Below are 23,596 nucleotides of genomic sequence, written 5' to 3'. Positions count from 1 at the left end.
GATTACTCTTACCTTTTCCCACTTAAATATTGACCTATTTTTTTGGACTTAAGTTGCCAACTTTTTTTTTGTACATGCTACAATTTGTCCTCTTTCTGCTTATTACCTGTAGGCATTTCTACAATGTTTCTATGAATGTGGCTACAACCACATTTCCATTCACGAAGCCCTCACCTGCCTGCACTCATACTTGTGTTTCTTTGAACTTTTGCCTCCGAGCCATATTTCAAAGTTGCAGCTAGCATAAATAATCTACCACAAAAATACACCTGACTAACCCTAGACTGCTGAAACATAAATGACAAAAGATCAACTGAAGTTCTAAAGATACAGTATGCAGGGGAAGTTATCTGTATTCAGTTTTGTGTTATGCAAATCCTTAACTTAATCTTCTGGGCAGCTCATTTAGATTATTGAATTACCTGCAGGTCATACCTGAAGGGTTGCCAGGTTTTTTGGGTTTTTTTCTGGAGTAGATCTATTAAGCAAAAGTTTTGTTTTAAGCCCAGAAAAGTTGGCGCAACAGCAAGATCACATTTTTTAAATAATAAATTAATAATCATGTCGCTGTTCCTAATTTAGAAATTGGAAATACACCATTAACATTAACAGCACTCAAATACTACAGTGTTACCTCCAGTAATAATATTGGAAGCAGGCCAAATGAAAAAAAAGCCCAATTTTCTGCATGATGACCTAGACGTCTCACCGCTGAGATCTGCAGGGACCCAGGCCAAATATTAGGCTAATGCCCTTGTCCTGTCCATGAGCTAGCTGGGTCAGGTTAGACAGATCACTGAGAGGGACAATTAGCAGAAATCTGTCCTGGATTAACCCCACCTTCATCTTATTCCACTCTTACACTCAGTGATATATGGTCATGATATTGAATGAGAGGGCAAAAAAAAAAAAGGTTCTGCTACCCATCATTTACGATTATGAAACTTACAGCATGGGGAAGACACTCATTGAAAGATAGATAGACAGCACTGTTTATGATTGCTATTTGTTTATGTTGAGTATTTCAATGCCATGTGTCTTCTGATTAGCAAGCAGAGCGGTAAACAGCGGTAAACAGAAAAGCTGCCATTTGTCTAATTTGCACTTTGATTGTACAGTGTTTGGTTATTTTGTTTACTTTTAGTTTATCCTCCAAAGGCATTTGGAAAAATCGGTGATTGTGGAAGTAATCCACCTCATTCATTTTCATTAAACCTGCTTTCGTGTTTCACGTGCGCTTTCTAAATCACTGTGTGTGATGTGTCAGTGAAGTGGGTTTAAATAAATCAGCCACAACACGCACCAAGTCTAGGGGATGTTTCACTTGTCATAACTGTCACTGATGGGCTGCACAAATCTGCGGTCTGGGCTAGAAAGAAATCAGCCATTGGCTTACTTCTTCATACCATCCAAGTGTATATACTTATGACCATTGGTAGTGCTGTTGTTCTTGGTTCCGTAAAAGTCCAAAATAATCCACTTCAAGACTTTTTTGTTAACAACAAATAAAATAATGGGAAATTTACCTTCATTTTCATGTATTTTTTCCCTTGAAAGAGAGGCTTAGTCTTGCTAGCCCATTTATACCAGCTGATCCTGCTTACACTGCTCTTACAGTGCTCACTGCTCATTGCTCATCTCTCAGACTCAAAAACCACGTTCAAAAACCCATCTGCTCAGAGAAGGGAAAAGAACAAAGGACACACTTTTCCACTCCAGTCACAAAACCACCCGTTGACCATGCATTGTAACAGTGAATAGGGAGAGAGGTGTAACATGCATGTGTGTACTCTAAGTGTGTTTATTAGGGTTTATACAATAATTAAACTAGACAGGGATAACGAACAGCAGTGAAATTAGAACAAGACCTGTTCAGGACCTGACCTTATCGGGAAAGATGGGGGAAAACAGGACAAACGGTTAACAAGAGGTACTGTGGTGGGGTAACAGGGACATAATCAGGGTGGATGTGACAGCAACTCTGTAGATCAGCTGTAGCAGAGGGAGATTTCATGGCCGTGCTCTTTGCCAGTTTGCTGCATTAATTTATACCTATATTACATAAATATAGTGACACACATACACTAACAGTGAGTCAGCATTGGTATCCTTCTATGTTCTGAAACCATAGATGAAAAAAATGTCTGTTAGCATAAATATCCTTAATTTCATTTTCAGCAGGCTGAGTCAAACAGCCGCAGTGTTACACAACACAGAGAACAGCCTCCACGAGCTCCATGAAGACAATTCAGACTTTTATATACAACACAAAATCTCCTGTATTGAAGGTCTCAATCTTTTGGTGAGTATTGTGTGTACTGGTCAGTAGTAATGCCTGACATGGCTATGACCTAAATAGAATTTGATCATACTCCACTACAACATTGCTTATTAGCAAGAGGTGGATGATATGACAAAACAAAAGACATTCAAGTAAAACTGACAAAATTTCTTTGAGTAAATACAAATGATTTGAATTTGTCACTGTTACATATTAAGTATATGTGCAGTTTACTTAATAATGTTATGTTAAATTTTTAAAAGTTCATTACGTAAGGTGAAGACATTTGTTATTGATTTATTTACCTTATTAATTTAACTGTTTGCTCTATGAGTGTAAGTGGAAAACTATTAAATAATCACAAGCATATTTTTAGAAACAAAATGCATTTATTTTCTTCCCTAGATCTTACAAAGTGAAACTGCGTTCAAGAAATTGTAATAATTTTTCCTTACAAAATACAATTAATACAATTAATACAATTTAATACAAAAATGAAAGTACAATAAGTTCAAGATAGGCAGCATGCTACTCGATTTTTACGATTTCAATTTTTGGAGCCATCAGTAAAGGCAGGAATAATAGCCTGGCCCCTAATTTTTTTAATTAACCACCAACACAATTTAAATTTTACAGTTATTATTAAAAAAAAAAAAAAAAAAAAAACCAAAAAAAAAAAAAACAGTAAAACAACATCATTTTTGTCAATAGAAAAAGTTCTTCCCAAGGTCTTGCAATGTGCAACTGCATTCAAGAAATTGTAATAAATTTTACTTACAAAAATAATACAAAAAATTAAAATAAAAGTAGTTCAAGATAGGCAGCATTCCCCAAAATGCTGCAGAATTCTAATTTTAAGATTTCAGATTTTTGAACCATCAGTAAAGGTAACATTAAACTTGGCACCTAATTTTTTAATCAACCACCCACACAATTTAAATGTCACAGTTAATAAGAAAACAATAGCAATAGCAATAGCAAAAAAGTGAAGATGATCTGATTCAGGCAACAAGTTTGTTTTTAAGAACCTGTATTTTGTGTGAAAGTTTATGTGCATCAAGTCCCATTAACACCTTCTGAAGAAACTCAAAGGTGTGCTTCAGATCTGATGGATCGCTCAGATTCAAGCTGTATATGACACTCAAAAGCAGAACACAAACCTTGGTGACATCTCCAAGCTCCTGAAGAACTTTCACTCCTTCAACAATGATTCCATGGTGGTGGGTCACAGATTTGTGCATCTTCAGGTTTGATGATGTAAATTCCAGTGACTGTATTAGCCATGTCTTTCTCAGCATTCTCAAAGTCTGTGTCCTACAAGGCACAAAAACAGTAAAGCTGTTCAGTCATTTTAATTGCGCCAAAAAATGCATTTTGCAAATTTAACTTCACTTAGCAATACATCAAGTAAAAGCAAAGAATCTGAGAATTCTGTATCAGTTGTGTCAGTGCCTTAATGTTTCACATCAGTGAGTTCCCCAGAAAAAAATCTCACACTGGATTTCAAGGTACACTCAAGCCACCAGCAATCACTGATGCTACAACTGCAACCGAGTTAGTTACTAAGCTACTCCCATTTAAGAGTTTCATTAAAAGACTACTGTACATTATTTTTTATGTTTTTGTTGTTGCACTATTGAGTTACATATACTGTGTGTATGCATGTATTGACTGTATGTGAATATTGTCCATATGTGATTACTGTATTGTCTTGTCTAGCCATTTTGGTTGGGTGGGGGGTTGGGTATTTTTATTGTAACCATGTAACCATTCGTTTTCATAGTCTTCATTAAGATACACAGAAAGTGCTCTGACAATGCAAGCTCTCCGAGTTGAAATGGTATCATTCTGTAGAAGAAATTGAGGAGAGACAAAATTACAAATCACCATGCTAAAGTGGAAATTATTCACAAGAATCCTATCATAAACATAGATCACAAACCTGGCTGTGCCATTAGTTTAAAAATCTTTTCGTCCTGCAACGCCGGTAGATGCTGGCCAGTTTGCTTGTGTAACCATCCAGTTTTGACATAAATGTCTGAATCAGTGGGATGGTGGTGATTTGAGTGAACTCAGCAGCAAGCTAGAGATTTAAGAGACATAGCACATCACTAAGGACAGCTTTCATTTTTTAAATTACATTGAGTGTTATTCAATCTGACATCTGAAGACAAAGCAGCATTTAGGCTACCTCCACACTGGCACAAATAACTAAACAAGCACATTGTGATATCAGGGAATCTAATTACTATTTGTTTCACCACTTAAAACTATTAACAAAACAAATACAGTTACACCATCATATTTACCTCATGTTCACAAAACAGAGCTGGCCATCTGCTTTTGAATTCAACCAGAAATGGCTTGTCTTCAACTACTTCATGTCTTCTGTAGGCAAAAGTTTTTTCCATTTTGTGTTTAATAATTTGATGGTTGTCCTTTTTCTGAACCTCAGACAGCAGTGCCAATCACTCTTCCTCTAGGCTGTCTTTGTTTTCTCCAGCTGGATAATTGGGATAGAAATTGACTTCAGCCTTCTTAGGCTTTTTGACTTGGTTTCGATGTGTACTTTCACCATGTTTGTGTTTTAAAGAATTTATCTTTATTTTGGAACATTCAGCTGCCTGCATGGTACGGCGATAGCTCCCCATCTTCCACTGTAGACTGATTTTCCAGCCATAGAACCCACCAAGAGATCCCTTGTCCTGTAGGCATGGATGCTTTTGCAACCTCTTCATACTCTACATTCCTAGGGTAAACCTTGTACTTGATTATTTCTGCAGCCAAGGATTTCAGAATTTCTGACTTCAGTTTAGGCTTGGAGTCAGTGTTCAGTGAAGTGCCATCATTCGAGATCTCTTCATGGGCTCTCATGGGGAAATTTAGGAATTGGAAAGTTAACTGGCCAGTTTTCACACCTCAGCCTTGCGAATGAAGATATGGGCTTAGAAGCTGAGGCAGATGAAACATCTGACAGTGATGCTGACACTGAAAAGCAAGGAGGTGTTGGTGATGAAGATGATGAGCGTATATAAGTGTCAGCAGAAGAAAGAGAGAAGACATCATATGTACTTGGGATCTTTGCAGGGTTTTACGTTTGCGTAACCACTTTGACTGTTCCCTTGTCTTGGAGGTCCATAGCTGAGGTAAGATTTAAGAAATCATCAAAGTCAGTGTCTACATACTGCAGCCTGAAATTTCCTGTGACTCCACATTGTTTCTTAATCTGGGTATTCCAGAGGGCAGCGTCAATTTCAAGGAGTCATTATCTCCGAGAACAATCCGGAACTTTGCTGGACCAATCGTTGTGTTCGTTTCATTCATCACTCTGAAAGAAAAAAAAATGGGTTAAGAGGTATGTATGTACCTTTTCAAGGTAACTATTGGAACAGCTCCAACTTTGTAATCAGAGAGGGGATAACGATCTGCTAATTCACCTATCTCTGAATGAAACACCCCTTGAAGGTGGTTCCAATTCAAAGGAGCGATAGCATTCATTGTACCAGGAACCTAACTTTCTTGCTATAAAAGCAATTCCATCTTTCAAAACACAAATCTGCACAATTTCTGCAAAATCGGGCAGAAATTCCACTAATTGTTCCATGCACAATGATCATGCCCTTTGTGTACTTTATGCCATCAGAAAATACTGTCTGAGCTAAATTAATAGCAGAAGCACTCGGATATTTCTGATTAAAGGTATAAACAATGTCTTCATGAAGAACATTGACAGGGACAGCTGAAATGCGAGTAACCTCTAAAGAGGATTCATCACATCTGGATGACTGCATAAATTGACCGACCATGAGCTGATGTTTCCTGGCCAAAGTCTTAGTGATATTTTTAAAGCAGTTTGTCTGCCTAGCCACTTGTTTAAAAAAAAAACTGTGCTTGGCCTCAAATCTCATTGTCCAGAATAAAACAAGTGGACCAAAGAGACAGATCATTGCTGGATAATGCTCTGTAAAGTGATGTTTTGGCATCAGCTTTCTTTCAGGAAAAAGTACTTGGAAGTGATTTCAGTGTTCAAATATTTTGCTCTCAAAGTATGCAACAGACTCGCTAGTATGCACAGGACATACAACAAGTTCAATAATGTCGTTCAAGAGAAGAATGACTTCCCAAGCAGGCTCATCCTGAGGTATAAGTTTTCCAACAATTAATGGTATTAGCCATAGCATATGCCAGTTCTCATGTGTGTTTCCACCAATAGTTTTTTTCCTTACAAAAGTGAGTGGAAGCACATGAGGGCGATTGGTCTTATCTCCCCAATTGAATGGAAATTCCTGAATCAGCTTATTAAGTTGATCAAAGGTGAAATACTTCTTCTTTATAAATATTTCAATGCATCCCGCCAACTCAACAGGTACTATACTCTCTAGGAGATCATGGGCAACATCTGGAGGAAAACCTGCAGTGACTTTAAAGTAAGAAAGGTTCTCAGATAAACGACAAGCATTTTTCACACCACAACAAGCTTCTCCTTTATCACATGCATTTGCCACATGTACACCTTGCTGCTCTTCAGATCTGAGAGGGAAAACACCATCTCTGACTTCTTTTGACTGAGTATCTGTGCGTGTAGCAGTGCAAAACCTGCAAAAATATTCCACTGAAAAACTCTCAACAAAGCCCGCCACAGCATGCGCTCCAAGGCTGTCTGCAACCACATATTGCACTGTACCTCTAATAAATGTTTCCAGGTGATTAACAAACACCCCCTGTTGCTCTAAAGTGATAAGGTCGGTGTCAAGAGGCTCCAAAATGTTTTGATAGCCAAAGGCCTTCACATCATCACTCTTACATAACAGAGCAAGATGAATTGAGGACAATGATGAATTAGAACCTGGTGGTAAGTTTCCTAAATCCAATAAACTGCACAAATTTTGTGCTTTTTATGTGATGTTCCTAATGGATTGCACAGTTCAAAGTCATCTATGTACAGACACAAGGAGAGACTGAGCTCAGTCCCTGAGAGAAACTCATTATGTTGAAAGTGCTGACCATCTTTGAAAGATCTGTAAAATTCCTCATTTACGATTTGCTGCCTGTATGACCATTAACGACTTTATTAAGTATGTCTTTCTGATTGAGTAGCTGTTGTAAGGATTTTAAGATGGGTACATATTGGAAAGATTGATTTTTTTCAGACTGAAGTTGAAATTGAGAGACTGACAGTTGAATTAGTTCAACAGGATCAATTGTCTCAAAATTCTCTCTGTAACAGTTCATGCGTTTGAAAGCAAGGGCTAAAGGGCCATCTTTTGATGTAGCTTTCAACAGAGGATTGCATGATGACAGTGAACTGAGAAGCTATTTAATGACCAGCTGATCCACATAAAGATTATGGTTTTGAAAGTTATCAAGAATGACTTGATATGATAAGGATACTGATGCAGAACTGATCATGTACTGCAAATCTGTGATAAGTTCATCAATGGCATTACTAGGAGCATGAAAATAATTTTCAAGTTTCAGCAAAATGGATGCAAATTTTAGCTCTGTGGTCTTGGACAAATCTTGTCCTTCTGTGACAATTTCCACATTACCTGAAACATCTACATTCCCCTCTTCAGCTGGCAATTCATCATCATTGAATTCAACAGTGAAATTTTGAGTCCCAATCAAAATTTCGTTCTCTAACGACCCCTGGTTTGAAATCCTGAAAAGAATATGGATTGTGCTTCCTATTTTTATGGGACTTAAATGTGCCATACACATTTGTCTGGAAAGAGCAATGCTCAAACATACAATGCACCGTTTCATGATTTTTTTTAGGTGGTTGTTGATATGACTGAACTACTCTCCTTCTGACGCTTTATCACTGCAAGAACACAAATAATAGTTGAATGTGGCTAAACTCACAAGTAATCCAGCAGTTTCCTTATGAATGATGAAGTGACTGTAGTGCATTCCATGTTTTAAATCTGCAGGGACAATCGGAATAAGTGCATGGGAAATGATCACTGTGACCAAAATGGCCGTGCACTAATCTATAGTGCTTCAACAATTGAGATCTAGTTGACAATGTTATTTTGCAGTCCATACATTGCCACGTGCTTGTCTTGAAACAGAAACGCGAGGTAGCATAACTGACTAAAATGGAAATATTCTAGAGAAAGAAAACGTAGCTTATATGCAACAAGGCCAGACTCCAAAATAAATCGCTAAACTTAAAATAATTAAACTCTGTGGACACCTAAATCACTTTTTCTAGGCAGTATTTATCAGGATGGTAAAGAATTTTAATAAAATATTCATACCTTACAGAGTCACCCGCATCTTCTCCTCAACGTGGTTCTGTCTGGCTTCCATTGCTCAGCTTTGGCATAAGGTTCAGCCTATGTTGTTTTGTAAATTTTTTGCATTTCATTCCACAATGTTAAGCTGACGAACAAACATTTGTTAAGTAAAGCTGACAATATTCATTTTTAGTAGAAACAACACAGAAACATTAAGTTCATGTAGTTACATGAGTTTTTAAGTAACGTGAACAACATGGATTGAGTGAAATTAACAACAGAGAAAGTTCTTTTTTTGATTGTATGTCACAATAACTTTAAGATATTGTTGGTATTACAGTATGATTTTAGAATCTTTTTTTTTTTTTTTTTTTTTTACATTTTTTAAAAATCGTAAATTCTAGAAACACCAGATTTGATGTTAACGTTATCTAATGTTTTGAATCTTGAAATTTGAAAATTGCAAAATGTTAATTTCCTACTTTTCAGGTTATTTATTTTGGTAGACATAATAATAAAATAAAAGTACCATTGAACTTCATTTTTAAAATTGCAGCACTACTGATTGCTAGGAGCTTAGCAAACCTATAGGCCTATATTGTGATACATATTATGTAACATACTGTAGACATGTCTTCAAGTATTGTGATATGATAGTTTTTACATATTAAGATTTTTGATTTGTAAGCTAAGAGATGTAGCCTGATTTTATTTTTTGGAGCTGATGAATGTGGCACATGGACTCAGTGAGAGATTGTTTTGTTGCCTCCAGAAGTCAAGTCAAGTGAGTTTTTATTGTCATTCCTCTATTTAGCTAGTATACACTGGAACAAAATGTCGTTTCTCCAGGTCCATGGTGCAACACATAATAGTACGAAAGACTACAAAAAGTGCAAATACACAACAGTGTGAGACGATAAATACCCAGGATAATATATATGCAGGACACTAAAGATACAGAACATGGGCTATAAAGTATAACTGTAACAGCAATAGGTTTAGCGTTCCAAAGTGTATGATGCAGCTTTGTGAAGTGCGGTGTGCAATGTTTTTGAGTCATACTGGGTTAGATGTTTCCCAGGTGAGCATTGGAAGGCAGCAGGGTGTTGAGTAATCTGACTGCCTCAGGGAAGAAACTGTTCTAGAGTCTGCTGGTGGTAGCACGGAAGCTCCTGTACCTTCTGCCAGACGGGTTCATGTGCCTCATCTACCTCAACGTTCCATGTGTTGTGCATTCTGAGATGCTTTTCTGCTCACCATGGTTGTAAACAGTGCTTATTTGAGTTACCATAGCCTTCCAGCTTGAGCTTGAGCCAGCCTGGCCGTCTTACTCTGACCTCTGTCATCAGCAAGATGTTTCTGCCCACAGACCTGCTGCAGAATTGTTTTGTCTTGAAAATGTGAATCTACATTGAACATTGAAATCGAACTACTTTGAATTCAAGAGGGATTCTTCAAAACAAATAAGAAGAGACAAAGAAAGAAGAAATAAATATTGATGTGTAATATAGTTCAGTGCTATGAATTCATTGGTGTTTAAATTTTATTATTAAGAAGTGAATAGCTTTTAACATTCAACATTTTAACATTTTTGTGGCTTATTATTGTTTCCATTAGACCTACTTTTTATTTGTGGCTGAAACACACAAAGGGGTTAAAGAATAAAATCTGGCTCCATCACGAACACTGGCCCCATGTCAGCCGTAAAACCCTGACAGAAAAGTATGACTCAGTGAGCCACGACTCTGCTTTCTAGAAGCATCAGAGCATAATAATGATGATAGTTTGTTAGACAGGCTGTAGCTGTGGAAGCTCTAGGACATCGAATATAATTATAATTTATATGTGTATCCTGCAGGCAAAGTCCTGTCCACTTCAGATTTATTTTTAAATGAAGAGACCTCTTACAAAGTAATAATCATCACTGTGGCTCTTTTAACAGTCCCTTGAGTGTTTTTCCATTGACTGAGCTTTTCTGTAATTTTTTACAAAGCTGATAAAGATTTTTTTCCCATTTAATCCAGTTTGCTTTTATGTACCCAATGGCTTTTTGTCATAGTTGCAAGTTCTTTCCTTTCCAAGGTCCTGCCTCAGACAGGATTACCAGCTGTGTCTTTTTTAGAGCAAGAGTGATGATCTAGGATTAGGAGATAAAGAGAATTAGTTTAAATTGTGGAGAGCTGGCTTAGCAATTGGGAGGAAATTCTCCAGCGTGGGCATTTTCAGACTCCCTGTAGGCCAAAGTGCGCAACACTGCAGTTGGGTTTAGCTCGAAATGCATCCTGTTGAGAGGACATCCTATTGTAAGGTGAATAAGTGTGACTGATCCATTGGGCTCCACGGGCAGGGGGTTGAATTCTGTTAGTGAAAAGAGGTGTGTGTTTCTCAGCAGGCATTTGCAGTTCTTAAATACTAGAATGGTCGATAGCTTGTAGGGCTGTGGTAGCTTGGAAGTTAAGGATCTGTACGTGTGTGTGTGTGTGTGTGTGTGTGTGTGTGTGTGAAGTCCAATCTCATGACTGGTGAGTGTTGACAAGAGTAAGTCTGCATACAAAGGCTTGGAGTCAGCATCAGAACAAATCAACTGGGAGGACATTATTCTCACAAGGGGAAAAAAATTGATGTTTTATAAATTTGGTGAAATATTGAGAAATGAGCTTTTTGGGCAACCAACACGCAAACACACCAAAACGTCACCATACAGTTATATGCAATAGTTTGGGTAAATTACATATTTTGTGAATAAGTGAATAGATGAAAACACAGCCTCTGTAGCAATCTCTTTAAAAAAATAACATTGGTAAAATGAAACACTAGTCAAATTCCCTTTGGATAATAGCATCTGTAGAGAATAAAAGTAACTAAAAGTACTTCAGACACTGCTTTGGCCTTGTTCTGGAAGTTCCCCGCCATACTGAACTCTACAGCCCACCACTTCAACCAAAATCTTTTTGCACTTCTGACAGGAAGATGAATTAGTGCAGGGCCCTAAGAGATTTTTGCCCCAGCCGTCAAAGGATGAAAAATGGTCTTGGGAGAGGGATACCCTGCGGCTACAGCTGCAAACATTGTTGTGTTTCTTAGCCCTAGGAAAAAAAGCAGTTACAGCTTTAAATAAATCACCCTGAGTATACATGGACATTAGAGCTGTTAAATACATTATGGTCTTATTGTTAAAGGAACTATTTCGACAAATGAAATGTACATAATTTCCGTTTCATGCCAATTGCATCCAAGATATTTTGGCTTCTCAATTTTATAGTGGACATACCAGGATAACCAGTGTGGGAGGCTTGTTGTCTGCAGTTTTCTGCCATGCAAACTGAACTTCTCAAAAATCATGCACACTGACCTGCTTTAAAAAAAAAAAATCAGTTTTTAAAAATGCATTTTATATGTAAAATACCAAAATTCCAACTAAATTGGACTTTTACTACCACCCAGATTATTTCTAACAAAATTTCTACCTTTAAATTTCAGGTCACACGTCCAACCTGAGTCTCAGATACCAGACTCTGTGCTGATGAAAAAAAAAATGATTCAGCTTCAAGATGGAGCTACGGATGTTTTTAGCTCTCTGCAACATCATTTTTTTAGATAACAGTGCATCTCACACTGTGTCGGAAATCACATCAGCAATTCTGTTTGAACTCCTGGACATCTAATATTAATTTTGTTAGAGTTATATGTTGAATTTGAATGAGAAGGTAAAGATGGAGATGGGGTGAGGAGAGAGAGAGAGAGAGAGAGTGAGTGGAGAGTGTAATGGAGAGAGGACGAGAGATGTAATGAGAGAGAGAGAAGATGAAAAGAGGAGGCAGGGAGTCTTGCAGACAGAAAAGTTTTCAGCAAAGTCATCAGAAAGGTTAGATTAAAAGTGGGCAAGTCTCCAAGCCATTTGTCAGAAGGCTGTTCTGAGACGGGGGAAAGGTTAACAGAGATATAAAATAGATCACAGAATAGATGACAAGGTTTCTATTCGCATCCATTTGATCAGGAAATAGCCAAAACTTTCCTGAGGCATTTGAAATGTCCCATTAAATGGAAACTCTAATGTATGTAGTATGATGCAGATGATGTACAGCATAATTTTCTATTACAATGTAATTTTCAGGAATTGTGTAACAAATATATAATATATAACAAGAATATCACATTTAACTATTAAATACTACTGTATTAAATACTATTGTTATATGCAGTATGGTAACTACTTAGTATTTAAAATGTAAAGATGTTTACAACAAAGTTCTGGTACATACACTGTACTTTCTGTATTAGATTTTAATTACACTGTAACTTGTTCGATAACAGATTTATACAGCAGTATTTGCTGACACATTGGAATAATTAAGGAATAAAATATGACAAGTCATGATGATATAGGAAAATAATTCAATATTTCACTCTAACACATTAGTGATGAGTACTACTAAACCAATTCAGTACATGCTTGCTTATATAACTGAAATGGAGAGGCAAGAACATGTAATGAATGTGTAATAAACCTTAATAAACCTTATTATTACTGTTTGTTTCCTCATATATTCGATGTGGTATGTATTTTCCACTTGTGATTCCACTTATAGGTTATTTTCTCCTGTGATGTTTACCTGCTGTAACAAGGCTATTTCCTGGATCAGTAAATTAGCCTTCTATCCATATGACCTGAATGATATATCAGCTGGCAGATAAAATCAATAGGTTATGTCTGCAGAATGTAGACCACAGAAGATGTGACATTTAGTACATAAAAGCCAATGAGTGTGTCTTTGCATCCATATATGGAAATCTTCAATTAGGAAGATGAACTATATGTGTGTATATGTGTACATATATAAAGCTAATCTTACAGGATTTTACGACTACATCAGATTCTTAAATATTTATAATCTTTAAAAATGTTTACAAATTTTGAACTTCGAATGCAAGTTGAGCTGTCTTGACAAGGCAACTTACCTTACCTAACTATCTATCTATCCATCCATCCATCCATCCATCTATCGATCCATCCATCTTTATCTGGCAATTTAGTTATAAAGCAATGTAGCCTTAATGTTCGTATATTTGGGGGAAGTGGCTGTGTTTTAAAGAATTACAATGGTAGGCTAAATGCAGTTATTGAGACAATCAGCTTTGTACTTCTTTCTCCGTACAGGGAAACGTGTCAAGATGCACATCTGTGGTAATCAGACATACGCTAAAGGTGTGGTAGTTAGAGATTAGATCAAGAAAACAGTAATATTTCTTTAGTCAGAGCAGAAGCCATTTATTATGGAATGCTAAAGAGATAAACAATATGTTAGAGCCTTAATCACAGAGATAAAGAGGCTGTTTAATATTTATAATGCAGGTAAGTGATGTGCGATTAAACACTCGCGAGTCTTCCTGATGCCAAAGCCATTAACATTGCATCAGACTAACACGGAGGAGGATGAGTCACCCAAACAGCCCGCTTGTGTTTAAACTGTCAAGAGCATGAGGGATTCTGTTTATTACTCGATAAATAGTGTGTGTGTGTGTGTGTGCGTGTGCTTTTGTGTGCGTGTGCGTGTGTGTGTGTGTGTGTGTGTGTGTTAGCTTTGCTTGCTTTTGCTTCATTGTTCATTTAAGAGGTGTTTTACTGTAGAAAAGACTTATCAATATAATGATGTAGGATGTTGCTGTATAAACATTAATCAGTGTTGTTTTTTTTTTTTCCTTTAAAAAAGTCAGTGGATTTACGTATATAGTGCATATAGTTTTACTTTTTTATTATTATTCAACCAAACCCTTGGCAGTGACATTGTATTTAGTGTACTTGGCCTTAAGGCACCATTTCCAAGACTTTGATTTTGACTTGACTTGGATGCAAGTTTATGAGACTTGAATTTTGATTTGGACAGGAATTTTGCATGTTCTGGTGTGGAACAGGTAAGGAATAAAACACTCGAGAGCATGCAGTCATAGTAAAATAATGCATGACAGGGTTGTGTGATATGTTACCACCCTGAAATTGATTATTTTCCAATAACAGTGTTTTATTCCTCTTCTACAATTACAATTTCTAGCTTATTAATAAATGAAATGTTATGCTTTTTAACCATTTATAATTACATTTAATGTTGTGGAATGTTGACAAGACAAGTTCCTGTTATCACTTAGATTACAAAAGCTATAACCTGTCATTACCTCACCAGCCTCTCTTTTTTTCTCTCTCAAAGTTACTAAGACAACAAAATGCAGCTTGTCATGTAACAGACAAATCAGAAAGTACAGTTCTCTGTCCTGAAGACGTGGCCGAAAATTTATTGACTATTACAAAGCACTGACACTGGAGACTCCTTCTATAGATCTTAAATAAACGTCTCCCGACAGTAAACTTCATATAAACAATTACACGATTTTCTTTGTTAAACAACAAGAATTTTTTAAACCATTTACTATTACCTATAGATTATGTAGTATGTCTGCCATACAACGCCCTGGGTAAGTTGTTACTATACAAACCATAATATATTAAAATTTGTGCATTTATATAAATCTATCACTTAAATTACAGCTGAAACTACCATCTGAGCTGCTTTTGTAGAAAATAAATTAACACCTTCAGACCAGTCAGACTGGTGAATTCAACAACACTACAGTATGAGCTGCATATAATAACTGTTTCTCCATCATTATATCCTATCGTTGCTGAAATTACTATACACTGCTACTGGCAACTGTCATTAGGGTACTAGTACTTTTGGACTAGATTGGGTGTGATAATGAAATGGCTTGAGGTTTGAGGTGACTTGACTACAGCCATGACTAGTGGTGATGTATTTTTTATTTATTTTATTTATTTATTTATTTATTTTTTGGTAATGGTGATATATAAGTTCTTCCAATCCCTGCTACTGACTCTAAAATCTGAATATTTGTCTAATTTTATGATTTCATTAATAACTCTAGAGTTATATGAATACTAGCTAAGAAAGTGGATGAAATTAATCTGCACCATTAAGAGATAAATTACACTTTATTAGATAGATTGATAGACAGACTTTATTAATGTCTATGTGGAAATATCAACAGTGCAAATATATTACATACATATTATACACATAAAATATACAATTACTGTGTTACTGCAGTGTGACTGATTCTTCAAGCAAGGCTCATCCTAGACATTGTGGTTATTGTAGTGGTGGAATTAGCATTTAAAACAATCAAAACCTCTGAACATTATGTTTATTGTTTTTGCAATTATTTTTTTACTTTGGTATAATTTTTTACTTTCATGCTTTCTTTGGATTTTGTTTTTAAAAAATCCTTTAATAATGATACTAAAAATTATTACATTTATTCATGAAAAAATTTATTATTTCTTAAAATGAAAAGTTTCAGGGGCAAAATGTACTCTAGGAGTTCATCACTGTTGACTGAAAAACCAATCAACCAAACAACATTTGTATTTATTTATTTTTTTTCATTTTGTGAAGTAGTAAAGAGTAATAAGAGAGTTTTATCTGTTCTGCCACACCTGATTCAGTTTACAAAGAGCTTGATAATTGCCTGGGCGAGCTGAATGGAGCAGGTTGGTGCAGGGGAAACACTAAACTGTGAGTCCATTCAGAACCAGATTTGATCTCCGCCATCCTCTTGGGTGCACGCTAGCCAAAATCTAAATGTGAAAGATTAGATAAGACTGCACAAGACTGAGTCACCTGAAAGAAAATACAAAAACAAAGTGCATAAATCTTCATAACTCCACTTAGTCTCAGAGAATGACGTGAAAAGTAAAGGGCACATGCCGTCCTGCCGTCCACTTCCTCGCTTAAAAGACAATTTTAAAAAATGTAAATAAATTTAGCATGAAATGGCAACATGTAAGGGAAATAGTTTCCAGAGTTAGCTTTTGTGCAAAGGACTATTTTTAGACATACAGTTTATTTTAATTTATGGTTCTTAGTATACAAATCCGATAGCATTTTGGTTTTTAATTTACTGGACCACAATTTTGTAATAACAGCAACAGATCAAATCCTGGATGTTCACTAATTTGTTTAATTATTATTATGTTGGACTGCAATATTCTAGAAATAAAATATCTGCAATGTTATAAAAACTCCTATTATAATAATTAGAATTATTATACACAAACAGTGTATCCCAATGATGATGAAACATTATGGAAATGTTGGTGTTAACATTCAAGTACAATGTGCAGCAAAGTTGTAGGAATGTTTATAAATGTTCTGGGAAAATGTCCTTCAGACATCCAGAAAACTTCACAGAATGATCTTGTAAGCAAAAGTTTCTAGAACCATAATGTTTAGAAAATTGGAAACCGTTAGCTGGAACACAGGGTGAAAAGGCATTGTTTGGTCCAGGGTTGCTTGTTCAGGCTAAGCCATTATCCCTGCGTAGCTTACCTGAAGCAGTGGAATGGTGTTCAATGACGGAGTGTGATTAAATATAAAGGGGTGAAAAAGTTAATCTCTCAAAAGCGTACAACGATCGAACCTATTTGTTTTGTGTCCAGTCTCCCAGAATGCAGTGCATTGAATAAGATGACACAAAAGACAGGGTATTTGTAGCAGCAGTGTCTGTCAGTGTGTCAGTGACTGTGTGTGTGTGTGTGTGTGTGTGTGTATTGTCCATGCTCTGACACTGCTTCAATTCCTGAAACACAGATGACTAATACCTCAGAGCAGTTTGTTTTTGTCCATGTGTCAAGTCTGTTGTGTGAAGCAAGATGGCAAGTCAGCATTTTAAGCAGGAAGGACAGCCATATCGGTGTGTATGTGCGTGTGTGTGTGTGTTTGTGTGTATGTGTGTATGCGTGTATGCAAGCAACTATCTTTAAGTCCATAAGAAGTTAAGGGAAAATAAAAGGCGCATGAAGCTTGGCCAGGTGGTCTGTGATGTTTTAATTTAGTTACAGCATTGAAAATCACAAGTCACCATAATCAAAGTTATTATATTTATTATTTAGTTCTTCTAGTTATTAGCCTGTTTGACTGATCACTTGAACAAGAAAGCATATAAATGATGACAGCTTGGACCTGATGCGTTTTGTCTGTGGAAAATTCAGGAGTAGAGAGCTGCATGAGAAAGTGAGAGATAAACAGTACAGGGAGAGACAGTAACTGTGCGTCTCTTTAATACAGTTTAAGGTGTGCGGATCAGTCATATGATAATGATGAATAATTCTTTCTCTGTAGTTGAGATCAATTTTGTGATCTTTTCCTTTAGGCCTGATTGTCTAAATCTCAAAGAGGTCAGCTTTTAAATAAAGCTCCTGCCATAGTTTCAAATGCTCAGCAGGATATGTTCATTCTTTAATGACGTGTACATTAGTGTAACATTTCCGTCTCGTTCTCCGCTGATGAGTGGGCTGTGCAATTCCAGCAATTCGACACGAATGTTCTGAACAAGTACATATAATTACAGAGAGAAGTTATCCTGTGATTACGAAAAAAAGGAGCTTAATTAAGGAGCGTGTAATTATCTTGATTGTTAATGACGTGATACCATAGAACACTCAGTTCTCTGGTTTAATTCCCCCTCTTCTTCTCTCCTTTCCTCTACTATTCCCTACTCTCCTTCACTACTCCTTTCATTTCTTCTCTTCTCCCATCTCTTTACTTCTCTTGTTCTCTACTTTGCTACTTTGGTATCGTTTCTATTAATTTTCTCTTCTTTTCCATTGCAGATGGAGGACATTATTGCTCGAATGCAGGACGAGAAGAATGGCATTCCCATTCGCACAGTGAAGAGTTTTCTGTCCAAGATTCCCAGTGTCTTTTCAGGTGACTTAAAGATGACTAAAGTTTGGTTTATACTGCATTTGAGTTGCTTCTCAGAGGCGTCTGAAATGAACTTGAGAATGTCTGAGTCTTTAGTCTTTCAGAACAGTAGGAGGATCATAGCTGTCCATCAAACAAAGGGGCGAGTATTAAACAACAAGGTGTTATATGTGAAAGCACATGTTTTATTGTTGTACATTTAAAAATAAATTGGTGACACTTTAGGTGAAGAGGTTGATGTGTTTGCTAGAAGATTCTACAGAATTGTAGGGAGCCGCTGAAGTGACAAGGTGGTTATTTTTTAGTAAGATGTGGCCACAAAATAATATGTTAAAGCCAAAAGTTGAGTAAGACACCTATTAAGTACTTAACTTGTGGCAGCTACTGTACGTTAAAATGAGAGAAAGAGAAATTTGAAAATTGTGGCTATAGGACCTTACACATGGAGATGACTGGTATATTACACTTTACTTCAAGAGATGGAGTCACAGGCAGTGCGACATGGATATACAATCAGCAGATTATCAAAGCGAATTGACTCTATCTCCCATTCCCACCAAGTAATTACCTGGAGGCCATATAGCATGTATGATGTTCCATATCATATTAAGCTGTGGGTTCCACAGTTCATGACCATGTCTTTGGTATCTTGTGGCCACAAGATAGTTAGATAGTTAGTTTGTAGCCTCAGAATATGAAGTCATGGCCTCAGTAATATTAATATGTGGTTACACCTTATAAAAAAAACAACCATCATGTCACCTCAGCCGCTCTGCACTGTCAAATGGGAGATCATATAGTATGATTTACAGATTTTAAATTTTACTCAAAACTCGAGTACTTGGCTGACTCCAGCTTCTTGTCATGCCTCAGTTTAACGTTGGCACTTGAAGGGGCAACCGAATTTTAAAATGTAGTTCAGATGAGATCAGGTTACAAGTTAAATCTACGTCCTCCACTGCCATGACTTTAAAGAGAAAAGTGGCTCCTAATCATCAGCTTGTTGAACTACATTTAATGGCCATCATATTTTCAGCCTTTAGAAGCTGCTTGATTTAAAAGTGAATTTACCACAGAGCTGATGAACTCTCAAATTTGATTGGTCAGGAGGTGATGATTCATTATCTATAACAGTAGCTCTCTCTGATAGTAGTTCTGGCTTATATTAACAGGTTTATATTTCTGCACTCATTCTAATACTTTATTATTTCTATAGAAATAACTAATTCAGAGGGTCTTGGCAGATGCTCCTTATAATTTAAGTGACACCACCTTGTCACTGATTATTTTCTAATAACAGCATGCCCGCAAAGTGTGAAATTATGATCCTGTTTTTAACCCAGCAGTGACAATGAGGTATTTAAAATCTCCATCAACACTGTAATTGTGTATGTACAAAGTACACCTACATGAGAACTCTAGCATTTTGGTAATAAATGAAAGCTTCTTTTAACTCTGTAATAATGTAGTTATATTTTGTAATTCATCAGACATTCTATTAGGGACATTTTTCATTTTTAAGATCCCATAGATTTCTGCTGCTGCATAGTTGGCATAAACAGACTAAATCTCTAAATCTATAAACAATGTCTTAACACTCAGTCCTGCAGTCTGCTGGTGGTGAAGTGACGGTACGCAGAATCTCAAACCAGACCCACAAATATGACAGTGACATTAATTTATCCAAATGGCCTGCGAGAGACTGCGTAGAGGAACATTGCTCCCAAAGGAACATTGCTCATGATATCTCCATCTTTATTCTGAGGCTTAATCCTTGGCACTAATTTGCCTTGCTTTCACACAAATTTCCTGTATCTTGTGTTCCTGCGTTCTCCCCTGCTAGCTGTCCTCTTCATTAGTGTGGCTAGTTAGCGGCTCCTGTGTGGGTCCACTCCATCACCTCTTTATTAGGATCCACCACTCTGTGTGAGCTAGGTTCATTTGACCGCATCTTGACAACAGGACTGTGACTTAATTTCACTCTAATGGCCTGCAGCAGACACAATGACCCAAAATCCTGAATAAAAATATTTTTATCTTTTGGTGGAAGACAAAAATTATGTTATAAAAAATTTTATTAGTATTCTTACATAATATTGTATATTAGGTATCAAAACATTGCTGTTTAGTGGATTTGCTAGCATTTTGGTGCAGGATCTCAATTATTTAGAGCTTTTTGCAGCAAATTAATATGATCAGGTAGAGCTAGTGTAAACAGATTGGGTATCCTAATGAAGAGGTTACAGAATGGCCACACATGGAGCAGGCTGAGAGCACATTAAACCCATTAAATAATCATGCTAATAAAGAGGGCAGCTAGCAGGGGAGACAACAAGCTGAGATTGCTGCTAGCACTCACAGAACGATGTCTAAAAGCAGGAATGACGCTGGACTGGCAGTCAAAGCTGAACCTCTGACCAAAGATCTTTGGCCAGCATTATTGAAAATACTATGATTTATGCGACAATATTGCCGCACATGCTAGCACATCTCCACCTAAATATGCTAAATGCCCTTGTGTTTATGGTAATGGTAGCCAATTGTGTAACTTGTGAATATTCTCACTACTTCAGACAGGTTTTCCCATCTGCCCGTGACCCAAAATTTGAAGGGGAAGTTGGAATTTAAACTTGTAACAAGAAGTGCTTTTTTTTAGTAGCAACTGAGGCAAGAAGTTTTCAGAAGATCAGACAGCGAGATCCATAACAGTGAGTTCTGTCTAGATGAAGAATCCTGCCCGCTAACGTTAGCATTGACTTTAACATCCAGTCTTACAGATATATGGTAAGCCTGTGACTAAGCAATTTCATCTAGCTAATTTATGAATATGACCAAAATTGAATATTTTTGCTCATAAAAAGACACAAGTATTCACAAATTTCAAACACTAAAAGCTCAAAAACATTCTCAAGGACCTCCTTTTTTAAAAGAATAGTATATTCTCTCAAATTTCATTTATAGCAAACAATATTAACACCCCTAACTAAGATTATAGCATGTAGCATTGCCGCCTCATAGCTCCATGGTCCTGGGTTCGATCCTGAGCTTGTGCTGCTGTCTGTGTGGAGTTTCCTTACATGTTCTCCCCATGTTCATGTGGGTTTCCTCAAGGTCCTCTTGGCTAGGCTATATTGTGTAATTGTATAATGTGTGTGTGTGTGTGTGTGTGTGTGTGTATGTGCATGTGCATGGTCCCTATCATGAACTGGTGTCCCAAAAAGAGTGTATTCCAGCATCACACCCGATGTTCCTGGGGTTAGACTCTGGAGCCCCTGCAGTCCTGACCATTATACAGTAAAACATATAGTGATGTTGAATGAATAAATGAATATATAATTTTACATTTTTTGTTTGTTTGTTTGTTTGTTTTACATTCAAAATTTTACTTATTTATATTAAGGGTGCCAAAGAGTATGGATTTGAGTGCATGATGTATTTGCTCAATGTGTGCTGGCTATAATAGTGATAGGACTTTGATGGCTGTAAACTTACAAATAAAATAAAATACAAATCATGAATTTCTAAAGGTGAGAGGAACAGGGCTTTGCAGAGTATTACACAACATGACAAATATTATATTAAATGCAAGATTTATACTAGAATCCTCCTTTAAAAGAAATTTTCCTTTAAATAGCACTAACCAGGAGTCTTGGGGTTTAATATGCAGCTCCACTTTCTGAGCGTTTCATATATCTAAAGATAAGCGCAGAGCCGTGGGGTTTCAGGTTCAGAGGCAAACCGCAGGACCAGACAAGCAGAGAAGGAGCTGCTTAAGTATTTTTAGAATTTCTCTCTCTCACACACATACACAAACACACACTCATATACACACACTCTCTCTCTTTCTCTTGCTATCGAGTGTGATTATATCTTACATAAGCGTGTTCAGCCATGTGCAGCGGTGTAGGACTGAACCAACACTGAACGCTGATGCTGCCTGAAAGACTTTTAACATGATTGTGTGTGTGTTTGGGGGGAATTGGGCTTGGTGCTTGTTGTTTGAAATGTTATGTCTAGTTCTACATTTCTAGGTCTGTGCTTTTGTTTGCAGGTTTACGCTATAGGTTGTGTGTTGGATTGTTTGTATCTGCTGCACTGGAGAGTGGTGTGTGTTGATTCGGTCTTATGGATAAGAAAGTTACTGTGTGAGAAAGATATTTTTGAAGTCTCTGTGTGTGTTTGCATGTGTATTTATGGTGTGGAAGACACAAAGTACAAAAGCTGGCATGCAGCTGGAAAGTACAAGAGTGTCAGATGCTGAATGTGAGACTGTTGTGACAGGGTTCTGAGATGCGCCAGTGTTTAATGCCTCCAAGCCCTGCAACATCATTTTCACTCCTTCAGTCAATTTCATAATTGTAAGCCATCTGAAGTTACAGTGTTGTCAGTGTGGATTAGATATATACATCTGAACATGTCTAAAGACAAGTGAAGTCAGCTAGAGTTTGAGTGTGTTTCAGAGGCAGCAGAAGTGTGTGTGTGTGTGTGTGTGTGTCAGAACTTTCCTAAAGAACGTGAAGCCCTGAAGCGCTTTTCCACACACACACACACACACACACACACACACACACGGAAATCTCGTTGCCGGGTGAGAAACCTCTCGAGTCTTCTGAGTTTGATGCCGCTGGCTGTGTGTGTCTCTGTCCGTATGTCTATCGTGTGTGTGTGTGTGTGTGTGTGTGTGTGTCACCCTGGAGAGCAGGCCTAGTCACAGCTCAATTTGGCAGTGGGCTGTCGTAGTGGCCGTTAGGGACGCAGCACCGTATCTCTGGCTGGATTTAGACCAGAACAGCAAGTTCCCATCTCTCTCAAACACACACACATACACACACACACACACACACACACACACACACACACACACACACACACACATACATATCAAGGCTGTATTATTCACCCTATTCTTCCAGGTTCCCTTTAGTTCTCATACTTTCCTCCTGTTTTCTTGTTCCTTACATATAATTTTGGTGTGTTTTTTTTATTCTTGTGTCTGTATTCGAACTGTGAGTGTGGATCTGTGAGTGGCACATTTTAGCAGACCGTGTGTATGGAATAGTAGGCTTTCATAATTTGGTGTTATTTCCTGTAACTTGATACCAATTAATTAATTAATGTCATTGTAACAGAAACACCTTGAAGCTTTTCCAGTGGACGATGAAACGCACTCTTCTCCTCACAGCTCCAGGGTCCCTAGTTTGATCCTTAGCATGAGCTCTGATGTTTTCTGAGTATCCTCATGGGTTTCTCTGGTTTCCTCCTACTGTCTAAAACCATGCCCTTAGGTGGATTGTTGC

The 23,596-nt window shown here is 37.1% G+C and overlaps 1 protein-coding gene across 6 annotated transcripts in view; it reads left to right on the top strand.

Moving 5' to 3' along the window:
• The window catches only part of rgs7b (regulator of G protein signaling 7b), a 118,619-nt gene that overhangs the window by 50,211 nt on the left and 44,812 nt on the right, over positions 1–23,596 (top strand). For all 6 annotated transcript variants that reach the window (XM_053238602.1, XM_053238604.1, XM_053238603.1 and 3 more), the window contains exon 3: positions 18,206–18,302. In XM_053238602.1, coding sequence (XP_053094577.1) covers positions 18,206–18,302 — 97 coding nt within the window. The remainder of the gene's footprint in view (positions 1–18,205; positions 18,303–23,596) is intronic.

This window comes from Pangasianodon hypophthalmus, chromosome 12, assembly GCF_027358585.1.
Source record: "Pangasianodon hypophthalmus isolate fPanHyp1 chromosome 12, fPanHyp1.pri, whole genome shotgun sequence".
NCBI lineage: Eukaryota > Metazoa > Chordata > Actinopteri > Siluriformes > Pangasiidae > Pangasianodon > Pangasianodon hypophthalmus.
This window is presented reverse-complemented; position numbering and strand designations above follow the sequence as displayed.